We start from the raw sequence: 14,492 nt of genomic DNA, 5'->3' as shown, positions 1-14,492 counted from the left end.
CTAGCAGGGAGACAGAAGACTGTGAAATGAAACCTTTCCACGTTTCTATCAGCTCACAGATCCAATATCTTTTCCGACACACTGCTTAAGTTTATAGCTCTGTCTTTTTTCTCACTGAAAAATGCCTGCATATTTCACTCTAGAAACCAATTAATAATTGTCTAGTTACTTTAATTACCTATTGCTCTAACAAGAAGAATTAGAAAGCTAGTTCAATACACTTCCTGTGTTATATTGATATTTAATTATTATATTAGTCACTGTCAGACTTAGACCAAGTCATTAAAATAGCTAATCATTTGTTATTTAGCAAACATAATACAGATCCTAGAGTAAATACTACCACAAAATTTTGACTAGTTATTGTTTAGTTAAGCAGTCTATAATTACCATACTATATAATGTGGCTAATGTTTAAAAATAATTTAAGGATGTCTGAAATTTTAAAATATGTATAGTGTGAGTGCTACTTAAAATTAATTTTATGAGGTAAAGATAGCTAATTCACTCATGTTACATGTTTCAAAGAGGCCATATTGTACTTTCACTAACTCAAAGCAAATTAATCACCAAAAGGCACATATTCTATTACTTGAAACAAAATGAGATATGTGAATTATATTGATTATTTGATAGTATGGTTCCTTTTAGGTGGGAATTGAACATAATCATTATCAATTTCAGCACAAATACTCACCTGTAGTGACTTAAATTTATAACTGTCCACTTTTTACCATAAGAATGACATCAAAGAAAACGTAAACAGGATTCAAACATTTAACTCAACTGCTGTTGGCTGCACGTTGACATGCCAACAGTGAAACTGCATTTAAAGGCTCCAATTAACAGGAAATGACAATTCAGGGTGTGTTCTGTGAATTTGGGTAGCAGAGTGAGCCTAAGACTCTAATCTGACATTCCCATCCCCTTCAAGAAAACCCACTTGCCCAGCTCCCTACCTTCTTTTAACCATTATGTAGTGTTAAGTCTGCTGCATCTAAGTCACCGAACTGTCTCTGTTCCATGCACACCGTGCAGGATGCAGAATCCATCCCAACCTCTACTTGAACCTCAGTGAATATCTTTGCTGCAGCTTTTAAAATCTCTAGTTTTCAGAAAGATATCAAACACTTACGTTTAAAGCAGTAGGCATCAAATCTGCTATCAGGGAGAGGGAAGCATGTCTGGTTCTCAAAACGATACAGGGTTCTCACCCCAAGTAGACCACCTCCACACTGGGCCCTGGCCACAGTCACAGGGTGCCGCACACTGGCATCCGACAGCCACCCGTAATCGCATTGGTCAAAGCCGTTCCTCCAAGCTGCATGAAGCTCCCCGACAGTCGCCAGCCTAGCATCGTGATTTTCACACTCTTCTTCGGCCTCCTCAAAGGTGAATTTATTGGGAGCAGTGATGTGAAACACATCACCTGGAATAAGAAGAGGAAAAAAAAAAGCCTTAGGTTTACTATTGATTCTCTTCCTGTTTTGATAAATGCAGACAGGATATGTTGATACTTTGTACAGTAAGGAGGCAGCTTCTTATGGGATAAAGCAAGTACCAACATGGTTACTTTGATAAAACTGTTACTACCATAAAATAAAAACAATACACCACACAAGTTTAATTCTACACAAGTGTTTGTGTATGTGTGCATGTGCATGAGTATATATGTGTATGTATATATACATGTATTTCCTTCCAAAAAGCATTCATTTGCTAATAACATTTGATAAACCACTTTAAAAAAAAAAAAGAAATCTTTCTAAGTGATTCTTCAACATCCTGTCCAGAGAACCCTAAAATCAAACAGTAGTCCTTCCTTCATATTACTATGGCCCAAACAGATTAAGTTTCTTGATCAAACTACAAGATAAAAAAGTGCCCAGGAATCTGATTTGGGAAAGGATGGAAGCCACAGGAATGAAAGGGTTCTTCATTCCACCTGTCTCCCTGGCTCAGGGTTGCTGTGAAGGTTCTGTAGGCCACAGCCACACAGCAGTGCAAGGCTAAGGGTGTCTGAGGGCTGACATCAGCTCCCACTGAACAGCTTAAGGGACCCTAGCTTCTATGGAGGAAACCCCTTCCCTGCTCATTTTTTTTCCTTCTTGCTCTACCCAGAGAAGAAGACACGTGTTCTAATTTTCCCAAGGTCACCAGAAATGTCAGCAGGGGTTCTAAGCAAGATCAATAGACTATCATACCTGCTGATCGATTAACAAGCAAATCCTGAACACTCGCTGCGCTCATCACTAGATCCAATTAGCAGAGACGACTGCTCATTTTCATGAACTTGTATTAAAATAAAATTCTGGAAGACTCAGTCGTTAAACCTGTATTTTATTTGGGCAACCAGTGTTAACAATTTTGCTAAAATAAACTAAAATTAAATGATGCTTTTAGGATATGATCACAAATGGCTAAAAGTCAGACAAAACACTAAAAACACCTAAATAAATATAACTTGAACAGGAAAGAGAACAACTGAGATGGAGAGGAAGCTAAAATTTTAACAGGCCAGTATGGCAGAAGTCGGAGTTCTGTTTCTGTAACTCAGAGATGATTTCTAGCTCTATGATATTTGAGACAATAAGGACACAGAGTTCTCAGGATGTCGATCTATGATCTACCATAGACCCAAGCCAGATGGAACAAGCCAACTGCTTAAATAAATGGTGCCATTAGTCTGAGTGTGTGATAGTTTTATGAGAAAAAAGAAAATTAGTCATAGGAAAAAAAAAGTCAACATATACAGATCAGCTTTTCTTACTATAAACCCAAAATTTGTACCAGGAAAAATAAAGCAAATCCCCACTAAGAGCTGCTAGATAAAGAACATTATTTTTACCAGGGGGTTAAGAATGGTTTTATATACTATATCACCTAGACTGGTGAACAGCGACAACAACCATAATCCTAAATCCAAATATGCACACAAAGAACACCTTCCCCTCCCTACCCCTGCAATGTCAACCCCCACCCACATAAAGTTTAAAGGCCTCAGAGTCCCTCTACCAGTTACACAGTGTGCATTCAAGAATACGTGTTCACAATGTCATTTCTAGTTCTTGTTAGAAATCGTGTTTTTTTCCCCCATGCTCTTCAGGCAACACATTAAATAAAATTAACTCTGGCACTACCTGGAAGAATCCCTGAATTTTCGTCTATGGACTTGGCACAAAGCAACTTGGAAAGGACTGGAGGGAGGTGTCAGCCTGAGCAACCTCACTCTCCTTGGTATCACACCTGGCTTGGGCCTGAAATGGATGCACATTTAGGGAGGCAAGCATGCCTATTTCTAGCCCTCAAAGGCACAACTCATGGGTTTGTTGTCACAGATGACATCACTCTGGCTATCTCAGCTTCCTGCATTGTTAGACACTCTGTTCTAAAAGAAAACTACTCTTCCCAGAGACTATCACGAGTGACCTGCCAACCAGACCGAAGCAAAGAATCTCACTAATTATGGAAAATTCTGCTTCTACAGACGAAACCAGAGAAATGGCTAATAAGGAACAATGGCCCCAGGATAACAGGATCCCAGTTTTAAAGGGCAAACACAGCTGGGTATTAAAATGAATAAAGATTTAGTTATTGCCAAAATGGTTATAAAGGGAAATGTCATTTTCATTCACCAATGAAGAGCTACTTAGTAAACTTTCCATGTAGGAATTATCATCAAATCTAACCTTATATCAATGATTTAGCTCACTTGAAAGATATGATTTCCTTTCAATATCTGTGATATCCACAGAAGAATGATTTTACTAGTTGAACTTCTGTATCCCAAGACTGATTAATTTCCATTGCATTTATGTGTAAGAACCTTTCCAACCTTGGAAAGATTTAATTTCATTTACTTTGGATTTTATATTTATTTTTATTCTATTTATATGTATGTATATGTGTCTCTCTGTGTGTATACTCATACACATGCCAGTTCCCTCAGATGCCAGAAGATGTCAGATTCCCTGGAGCTGGACATCTATTGATGAGTTCATCTCTTGAAATACTCTGGAAATTTTTGCTCTAAAGACACGTATTTCAACGAAGTAAAGAATTCACAAGTGATTTATAGTAAACATATCTTAAAATTCTGGTAGCTACTAGGAAGCCTCTTTGTAGACACTGAAAAAGTGAATCAGGTTACCAGACAGAACCAAAGCAAGAGAGAACAAATCCGAGTATGTAGTCAGTTGCCTCCCACAGTTGTATCAAGGACAGGAAGTGAAGAAGAAGGGGACCAGAGCAGGGTGCCTTGGCCATGTATCTAAGACAGCAATTTAAACCAAATGGAGGAGGTCATCTCTTTAATATCACAGGGCATGACTTTCAGCAAATAAGGAAAATGTGCTCATGCTACTATCCCAGCACCATCTTCACAGTTTAGGAGGCAGGTGCAGAGCCCTCGGGGAGGAAACTGAAAGTTGACTAGCAAAGGACAACTCTGCTCTGTCGCTTCTCATCCACACACGTACCTGAGCAACCAAGGTCATTTTAGATTTAGCAGACAGCTGCCTCCTAGGTGGACAATGACTTCTTCGACTTTGACAAGAAATCCACCATAACATTCATAGGAGTGGTTTCATCAAAACAGCTATGTGGATTTTTTTAAAGTTTATACATATATAGTCATGTTACTGTTCACATAGACTATAATGAAGAACAGGGGATTTTATACAAGATAATTTGCCTATTCAGATAGAAAATGCATATAAACATTATCACACATTTTCAAGCTAACTGCTTCAAGCTTTAACCTATTCCTTTTGATTACCTCTCCAGGGATGGTCTAGAGTAGTAGTTCTCAATCTGTGGGTCACTACCCCTTGGTGGTTGAATGACCCTTTAACAGGGGTCTCATATCAGATATCCTGCATATCAGATATTTACATTATGATGCGTGAAAGTAGCAAAATACAGTTATGAAATAGGAATGAAAATAATTTTATGGTTGGGGGTCAACACCACAGGAGGAGTTGTATTATAAGGTCACAGCATTGCAAAGGTTGAAAACCACTGGTCTAGAAGGAACTAGAAGACACTTCATTTAGATTTTAGTATCTGTTGACACTGCACAAACTAGAACTTTCTTAATCAGGGGAATTAACATCATCAGAAATATTAAGGAAAATTACTTTAATTTGACCAGTAGCTACTGCAAGACTCCTTGAAAGCATGCCATGTGCTTTTTCCATGCTCTGAGTGCCTGATGGGAAAGAGGCTTCTTGGCAGACTAAAAGGTGACACATACTGAAACAGCAAGAAATGGCGAAACAAATTAAAGCATGAAAAATGATCCCTGGTGTGCAAATGTTAACACTTCTTCCCAGGAGACCCAGCAGAACTGTTAAGAAGCTCAAGTCCAGAGCAATCCTAGGATACTAAATAAAGCTGATGGCTGTTCTCTGTGGTCAAAGCTGCGGCCTCACCATGGTTTTTTGAACCAGGGAATTTGCTGGGCAGCATCAAAAATTTTAAGTTTCTTTTTTTCCACATGTGCTTATTGGTTCTGTTGTACTAAACTATATGCTGTGAATATCGGTTCGGTAAAGTAGCAAAATCCCTGCCTTTGCTTTTAGTTTCACTATGAAATTTATGTGATAAATAACCTTGTTAGTTGGGTAAAACTTACATGTGAGCCGCGTATCGCTGGCTGAAATGAGTAAATTGGAAGTAACCAAAGAAGACCAGCATCTAGGTACCCGTGAGTCAAAACCACTTGCCAAATATGCCAGAGCACATGGTGTTAACAGCAATTCAATATAATCATTGGCTTCAAAGTATTGACAAACTGTTTCAAAGGATTTCTCTTTCACTCTTTCTCTGTCATATTTTGACTAAAATACATATACATGTATTTTAAAATGAATAATGTTAAAAATGAATAAATGAATATTTATTTTCCTCTGGGTCACAAATCAATTAACTATACGTGTTTGGCATAGCATCTCATAAACACTGTTCACTGCCTCCTTAAAGAGCCACTATTTAGGGAACTCATGAACCATGGACCAATAGCTGTGGAGCCTCCAAGGGACGGGACTAGGCCCTCTGCATAAGCATGAGTTGTTTAGCTTGAACTGTTTGGGGTACCCCCTGGCAGTGGGAGCAGGATCTGTCCCCTGGTGCATGAGTGGGCTTTTTGGAGCCCAATGCCTATGGTGGGACACCTTGCACAACCTTGGTTCTGGGAAGGGGCTTGGACCTGCCTCAGCCAATGTGCCAGGCTCTGCTGACTCCCCATGGGAGACCTTGCCTTAGAGGACATGGGAATGGGGGATGGGTTGGGGAGGAAGGCTGGGGGGCAGGAGGAGGGAGGAGAGGGGCACCTGTGGTTGGTATGTAAAATGAACAGAAAATTTCTTAATAATAAAAAAAAAGGAAGGGGGGAAGAGCCACTATTTATATATACTGCAAATATATGTCAGTTCCACTAAGATTGGATCTTATGACCTGCAAAAAAGTCAGTCTTCTGCAAGCCGTGACAGGGATGCTCTGGGCTGGCAGAATCACCTCAGTGAAGCTCAGAACCCAGGGTCAGCACTGGGCTGCCAGTGCTTCTCACTTGGGAGTAAAGACCCTAGAAAGGTGCATATGTGCTTTCCAAATTTCTTACTTGTTCTAGGCTGAGGTTGAGGCAAAACTACAAATTAGCACTAATAGACTGGTACAGTTATGTACCAGTCTATTAGTACAGAGGAATGCATGAAAATCAATTGATTTCTGACCACCAGAAGTAGATAATTAGAAAAAGAAATTAAGAAAAATCCATTTACATTCACATCAAAAATATAATACTAAGAATAAATTATACAAAATTTTGTAAATTTTATACTCTGGAAACTAAAAGCATTCCTGCATGAAATCAAATATTTAAACCCCCCAGAAAAGCATCCCATGTTTGTGAACCAGAAGACTTACGATTGCTATGATGGCCAAATACTCTCACTTGATCTGGAGACTTAATGTAATCTCTACTGAATCCTAGCTGACTTCCTTGTAGATACTGGCAAGCTGATTCTAAAATTAATTTAGGAACCCAAGAGACTCAGAATAGCATCTACACTGGGAAAGAAGAACAGAAGAGGTCTCATGTGTTCCAATTTCAAACTTTTCTATAAAGCTATAGCAATAAGGCAATACTGTACTGTAAGTCAAGAATTAAGATATACATCTATAACCCCCTTCATGTGGAGGTAGAGACAGGAAGATCAGGAGGCAAGGCCAGCCTTAACTACACAGAAATTTTGTGGCCAGCCTGTATTACAAACGATTCTTCTAACTCAAAAATCAAAAATCACAACAACAACAACATACTAGAGGTATAAAGATGGGCAAGTAGATTAATATGATAGAATTGAGAGTCCAAAAATAAATATGTGTCTGCTTGGTTTGTTTTCAAGAGGGTGAAAAACTCATTAAATGGAAAAAAAATACACCTTATGAGAAATTGTGCCGGGCAATAGAATGACTTTGAACCTATATCTCATGTTATATATAAAAAGTAACTCAAAATGAATCAAAATAAAAGTAAGAGAATTAAAAGTAATGAAATTCAGCAGAGCATGGTGGCACATACTTTAATCCCAGCACTCGGGAGGCAGAGGCAGGCAGATCTATGTGAGTTCAAGGCCAGCCTGGGCTACAGAGTGAGTTCCAGCGCAGCCAGGGCTACACAGAGAACTCTGTCTCAAAAACCAAAAACAACAACAATCAAAATGTCATGGAATTCTTTGAAGAAAACCAAGTGGAAAGTTTTATGACTGGAGATTTGGCAATATTTCCTTAGTGTTGACACCAAAAGAACATAGTAATGGATGGACTAGATTTGGTTAAAATTAAAAACTTCTTAACTTCAAAGGGTCCCAGAAAAAAACTTAAATGACATCTCACAGACTTGGGGAAGTATTTTCAAGCAATATGCAAAGTAATGACCAGCAATTTAAAGAGAGAGAGAAAAAAAGATAAAGTTTAAAGAAAATCTACAATTTCTATCAAGAATTTCTTGGTTAACTATTATGTGTGTCCATGCCTACGACAATCCCTTGATGTTGGCTCAGAAATAAAATACAGAAACTTGTGGTCTTTTTGCCTTTTCTCAAACTGAGAGCTTAAAGTATTTTTTCAGAAATAAATCTGGTAACATCATATTTGAAGAAAAAAAAAGAAATCAAAACAAACACAAAGGTCATGAAACCAACTTTAAAGCAGAATGTTTGTTTGTTTGTTTGTTTATTTTACAAGAAATCCCAGTGTGAGCCAGAAGAGCCAATCAAGAAATTCTGGAAGCACTAGCTTTTGAATGCCAGTAATAGATAATGTTGGAAAGACAGGCTGGGGGAGTGTTCTCTTTGCTAATCAGTGCACCACAGCGTGTGTGTGTGTGTGTGTGTGTGTGTGGTGTCATACACAAGCTCTGCAGAGGGCCAGGGCCAGGTGCTTGGGATGCACTCAGAGTCACAGTAGAGAAAGAAAAGTCAGACTAAGCAGGCTGCAGCAGCCTAGGTTGTTGAGGCTTAGAAGACCAGGCAGAGTCTGTGCTTGTGGAAAAACCCATGAAGCACAATGTTTGGTAGGAAAAAGGGCAGGGTCAGAGTGGTGAATGTGCATTTGTGGTTATAAAACAGGTCTGCTAAAGAACTGTAGAGGGCACTGTTTGTGAGCAGCAAAACCAAAAGTGAATGACAAAATGATTCACAAATAGGAAATGTTAGTGTATGTGATGGTTTGAATAGGAATGCCCTCCCCCTCCCCCAGGCTCTTATACTTAAGTGTGTGGTCATTAAGGGGTGGTATTACTTGAGAGGGATTAGGAGGTATGGCTTTGTTGGAGCAAGTGTGGCTTTGTTGGAGGAAGTGTGTCACTGGGGGTGGAATTTGGGGGTTCAAATCTCAAGCCCAGTCCAGGTGTCTCTTCCTGCTACCTGTGGATTCAGATGTAGCACTCTCAGCTCCTCCAGCACCAGGTCTGCCTGCATGCTGCCATGCTTCCCACCATGATAACAATGGACTAAACCTCTGAAACTGTGAGCAAGCCCCAAGTAAATGCTTTCCTTTGAAAGAGTTGCCATGGTCATGGGGTCTCTTCACAGCGATAGAGCACTAAGACAGTTATGAAACGAGGAAGACGTTTATGGCTACACATGCAAATTTAAAAATTAACATTTCATTGTTTAGTCTTTTGTTTTTATAAAATATTTTGGGGCTCCATTCATCCCACAGAGCATGTAAATTACAGTTTACATAGAGACAATAAGAAATTAAATTGTTCACTTTGCTTATTTGTCCAACATCTACTGTGTGACTATAACATATTAGGGATAGAAAGATGAATTTGTATGGGTGTTTCCCCTCCCAGAACCCACAGACTAGCAAGAGAAAGAAATGAAGGCAAATATTTTCAGACAGTGATCACCATCATCCATTCAAGGTTCCTGGGTGATAAAGGAAAGAGACAACAGATAAAAGAGAAGGTCCTCAGGGGAGGTCTCTCAGCACACTGGGAGCCTTTGTGAAAGCCAGAGAGCCAGAATGGCAGCCAGCTCATGGAGCTGAGGTTAAAACCTAAAGGCAGGGCTGCCTAGAAAACACAGGCCATGAGCAGACAGGACACAGGTCTCCACAGTTAGAAGAGAAGGAACTCTGGGGCAATCAGTCACGTCAGGAGGCAAGTCTAGGACTGATTCATTTGCAAGGGAACTTAATGGGTCAGCCAGGAAGGGAGGCTCTCTGACCTCATTCATCACACTCCCATTTATCTGCAGAGAAAATACAAAGCCTTTTAAAAAAAAAAAAGCCAACTATTTTCTGACAGGCACTTGCTACCATTAGAAATGCTAACAAATATTTTCATTTAAAAAGGATTGATTTTTTTTTTTAAGTTTGAGGTATTTTTAGCTGAAATATTCACATTGTACTCTTTTCAGCTTATTCTTGGCTATCTCATCTGGGAATTGTTTCCTGCCATAACCGCCGCTGGGCACGCACACCTTCTAACCGTCTGCCAGCCTCAGCAGAGAATACAGTAACTCACAAAGCACCTTCAGGAAGATTTAGACCCCCAAAGGGCAAGCCCACCACCATGTGTCTGTGGGTACATGGCTCTGTGGAGAAGGAGAGGCCAGAATGATCCTGAATGCTGTGATACAGGCAGACACTATCTAATCAGAGTAGATTCATTTCAAACAAATTCGGAGGGATAATAGAAAACAATTTATTTGCCGCAGTGTTATCTTTTAATTATTCAATAATGTTCCAGTATTAAGTTAATCACATTCAATAGGATCCTGTCTTCATGATGCTCTGTTTCCGGTTGATCCCTCTGTCCTTCAAAGTACCATGACTCAAGCTGCCTTTGACAGAGCGCTGCACTCTTAACACTGTACAGCAAGTCTATTTTTAAGAAATCGCTAGGGATGGAACTTCATAGTTTCCAAAGACTTCTTCAACATTTAACAATCTTTACAGCTAGAAACATTCACCTCCTGTAGAAGCTGATAGACGAAGGTGTGGCTTCAAATGCTTTTCTTCTCTGACTGCCGTGGGAATAGAGAACCTCTCGTCCCCATAAGTGATACAGCAGCTACGATTTATTAATCACTAACTTTGTGCCATACGATGTAGTAAAAGCTACACATATTATCTCATTCAGTCTCTGGACCGTGCTTCAAAAGTAAATACTCTAAATTGCAAAGTAACCGTTTAAAGCCTAAAGACGCAAAATTTGCCCATGCCCTGACAAGTGGTGAATGGCAGCATAGGACAGCACCAGATATTTCTTTTTAAATGGTATTTAATTAATTCCTTAAAACTTTTGTACAACATATTTTTAATTACATTAATTCTCCTCCCAGCTCTTCCCGTATCTACCCCCATGAGTACAGTTTGAATTGTCTAGTTGCTCTTCAAAGTGGGGCCTACCCTGGAATGTGGGAGCTCTGACTCTCCCTCTCAAAGCAGGTATCAAATGTGAATAGTGCCTCAGCTAGGGGTGGAATTTCGTGCTCACCTCCCCTTCAATATTGGGATTTCTCCAAAGATACTTTGTTTATTGATTTTCTTTTTTTAGTGTTCTTAATACATACCCCTGCCTGGTCTGGAACTCACACTGTAGACCAGACTGGCCGTAAGCTCCCAGAGCTCTTCCTGTCTCTGCCTCTATGTGCTGAGATCAAAGGCAGACAGCCTCATGGCTAGCTTGACCTTTCTTTTCTTGATGCTGAAGAAGTGAGCTGCCTCGTGAGTCTGCCTTCATTTCAGCATGGTCTTCACCCTTACTAAGTACTGGTGGTCCCCCATAGGCCAGGGCTTGAGTTATGATTATCAGACTTCCAGGGACATAAAAGTAACATATATTCCGTAAAATCATAATATGAACTGTGAGTTTTAACATATTCTGGAACCAATAATATGCAGCTTAGTTTCTTACCCTGTTGGTGCCAGCATTAAGCCAGAGCTTCCAGTCAGCCATTCTCTCCGAGAAGAGCAACAACTGGTACTCTTCAAGTTGATGTTGCTAAGTGATAATGCCTCGTAGGCTACATATTAAATGCATATTCAATTTATAATCTCTTTGTTGGGGTGTAACCTCATCACAAATCCAGGCCCTCTGGAGTCTCAAGCTTTTATCTATTTTTCTGAATCATTTTGTCATTTCAGCTCTACATCAAGGGCATCTCAACATCTTTAAAATTCAGCTGATAGGAAACTGGAGATTACATATAATAATGATTATTTCATGAATGTTAACATCTGCATTCCTATTTTAAACCCTAGTTCCCATTGATTTTTAATAACATTATTCTTGTCCTAAATCATATCTAACAAAGCATCATAAGGTCTAGGACATTTCTAATAAGACAAGCTAATGTTGAAGTACTCACTAGTGGGTAGTGGAGTGGGTATAGCTGATACATATGCCCTTTTATAGTTTCTCAGTTATTTTTCAAAACAAAACTGAATATTATAGTCATATGCTAAACTATGCTATAAATACCACTTTAGAAAAGTCAGAAACTTGACTGGTTGGAATGCATATAATGAGCTAACTTTTAAGAAAAATGTCAATGTACATATGACATTCTAAATTAAGAAAGAAAAAAATGTTTAACATTCTGTTAATGTAATATCTTTCATGATAAATAACTAAATTTAGAGAAAAATTAGTGTCAGGATCTACAATTTTCACTGCCTTCACTCTTTCTCATATATTTGGCTTCCCTGAACACAATTAAAAATGAGTGGAAATGATTAAATCCATGAATGCAGCAATAGAGATATGTTTCATGAGCATAATAGCAAACTTTCAAATTACCGTTTTTTAGAACAGCAATTGAAAAAAAGAATTAATTTTGTGCTATCAACTTTTCACATGAATTTTTGTCAATTCAATTCAGCTAAAGGCCAGAACTTTAGCAAAGGAACGAGAGAAACTTTAGAAGAATGATTGTGACCTTCCGCTACATCACCAGCCACAAAAGTTTATTTAACCTTTATCCCACTCCAATTTCAAAGTGAGAGAAAAGAGCAGTGTCTGAGGATTTTCCCAATCTCTTATGGGCAATGCACAAGGGAGAATAGGCTTCTGAAGCAATGTCATTCTAAACATGCTGGGTGTCCCCAGAATCACCAAACGTCTATGAAACAAAAGCGTTGTTGCTCTGTTGACACAGATTTTAACCAGTGTTTGACATACTGTTTGTGTTGATTTTCTTCTCTTTCTCTTTCATCTTTCATGTACCACAACAACATGGTTCAAAGTCTGTTGATTTTGCCATGCTACATTCCACATGACAAGTTTGGCGTCATCAAACACGTGAAATATTTATCCCAAGTAACATTACACAATAGAGTTGGATTACGTTGAGACAGGCTCAAACTTCACATAGAACACCTGCCTTGGAACTAAGTGATTACAGAGGGAGGAAGAGACTCCTATGAAGAATAGCAAACCCAGGCCTGTAAGCCCAGCACTGGGAAGGCTAAAGCAGAAGGATTGTGAGTTTAAGGCCAATGCGGGCTATATAGCCTGTTTTTTTTTGTTTGTTTGTTTGTTTGGTTTTTTTTTTTTGTTTTTTTGTTTTTTTTTTCTTAAGAACGAAAGAAAAGAAAACAAGAAAAAGAAAAAAGAATAGACTAATAAATATTTCCTTGGGGTAAGTTTGATAAATACACCAGGAGTTATTCTCTGACAGAATTTAATTCCCGAACACCAAAATGACACTTGCAGATGGTGAGAGGCAACTCCCAACTGGTACAGTGTGGCTAAGAGATCCCTGGAAGATGTCTACCATCCAGGCTTTCAAAACATCAACAGTCTTAGAAAGTAGGACTCAGGCAGTTCCTTTAAGGGACATTGGAGACTAGACCAACAACTCAGGATCCCTGAGTGCACAAGACTGACTTTTCATCAAGAAGTCTGGCTTAAGATTTGTGTTTGAATGTTCACTATATCAATAAGATTTGATAAAGTTCTTTCCAAGAGATTGAATCTTACAAATATCTTTCATAAGCTATCTCTGGCTCTGGAGAAGAGATAGATGATAGATAGATAGATAGATAGATAGATAGATAGATAGATAGATAGATAGATAGATGACATAGATATAGATATAGACATAGACATAGACATAGACATATAGATATAGATGCATTATGGTCCTGAGAGATTTTAGTCTAAGCTAAAACCTTGATACAAATCTCCACCCTACTGAGGTAGCAATAGGAAATCTATTTACTGGAGTGACATCTTCCAATTAATCATTTCCAATTAAAAAAAAAACTGTTATTAAAAACTATTTTAAGGATATTTAAAGCAGTTAAAATAAAAGGAAGAGAAAGCTTCTAATTTTATATGCATCAATAGTAGCTTTGCTAATATCTCTGTCTCACTTTGCCCAAACACAAAAACAGGAGCTGTTGGCCATGGCATCGGATTCTCAGAAAACATACTTACTGGTATCAAATCATTTGACAAGAATGCTAAAGCACCCTTGAAGGCACATTTAATCAATGCATAAGGAAAATGTGGGCTGCTTATATGTTAGTTCTCACATCTTGTAACTACTCGTTCAGTGAACAGAATTGTATAATCAAAGCCTGGCAAAGTGACACACACCTGACCCCCAGCTATGTGAGAGGCCAAAGAGCATGAGCTTTTGAGTCCGCCAGTATGAGATTAGCCTGGCCAACATAGCCAAACTCAAAAGATCAAAGAAACAATGAAAACATCAAACAAACAGAATCACAGAATTTTAATGCTGGGAGGGACTATCTCCTCTAACCTCATTTTACACATAAAACGATGTATATCAGTCAAAATTACAAGAATAAGTCAATTTAATATCACCTATTTAAATACTTGTGCTTCTAAGATACCTGTCACTATAAATGAAAATCCATTTCAAAAGTCATAGAAACTTCTATCCTGTTGGAACACGATCCAAGAATGGAGTTGTATGAGGAGAATTCTGAGTGCTTGTGAAAAAACT

General features: G+C 38.7%; 1 protein-coding gene across 3 annotated transcripts in view; it reads right to left on the bottom strand.

The window, feature by feature from the left end:
- The window catches only part of Vcan (versican), a 103,249-nt gene that overhangs the window by 66,544 nt on the left and 22,213 nt on the right, over nucleotides 1–14,492 (bottom strand). For all 3 annotated transcript variants that reach the window (XM_028854152.2, XM_028854149.2, XM_028854151.2), the window contains exon 6: nucleotides 1,136–1,429. In XM_028854152.2, the coding sequence (XP_028709985.1) occupies nucleotides 1,136–1,429 (294 nt within the window). The remainder of the gene's footprint in view (nucleotides 1–1,135; nucleotides 1,430–14,492) is intronic.

This window comes from Peromyscus leucopus, chromosome 11 (genome assembly GCF_004664715.2).
Source record: "Peromyscus leucopus breed LL Stock chromosome 11, UCI_PerLeu_2.1, whole genome shotgun sequence".
Taxonomy (NCBI): domain Eukaryota; kingdom Metazoa; phylum Chordata; class Mammalia; order Rodentia; family Cricetidae; genus Peromyscus; species Peromyscus leucopus.
The sequence above is the reverse complement of the archived record's forward strand: the minus strand, read 5'-3'. Positions and strand labels throughout refer to the sequence as shown.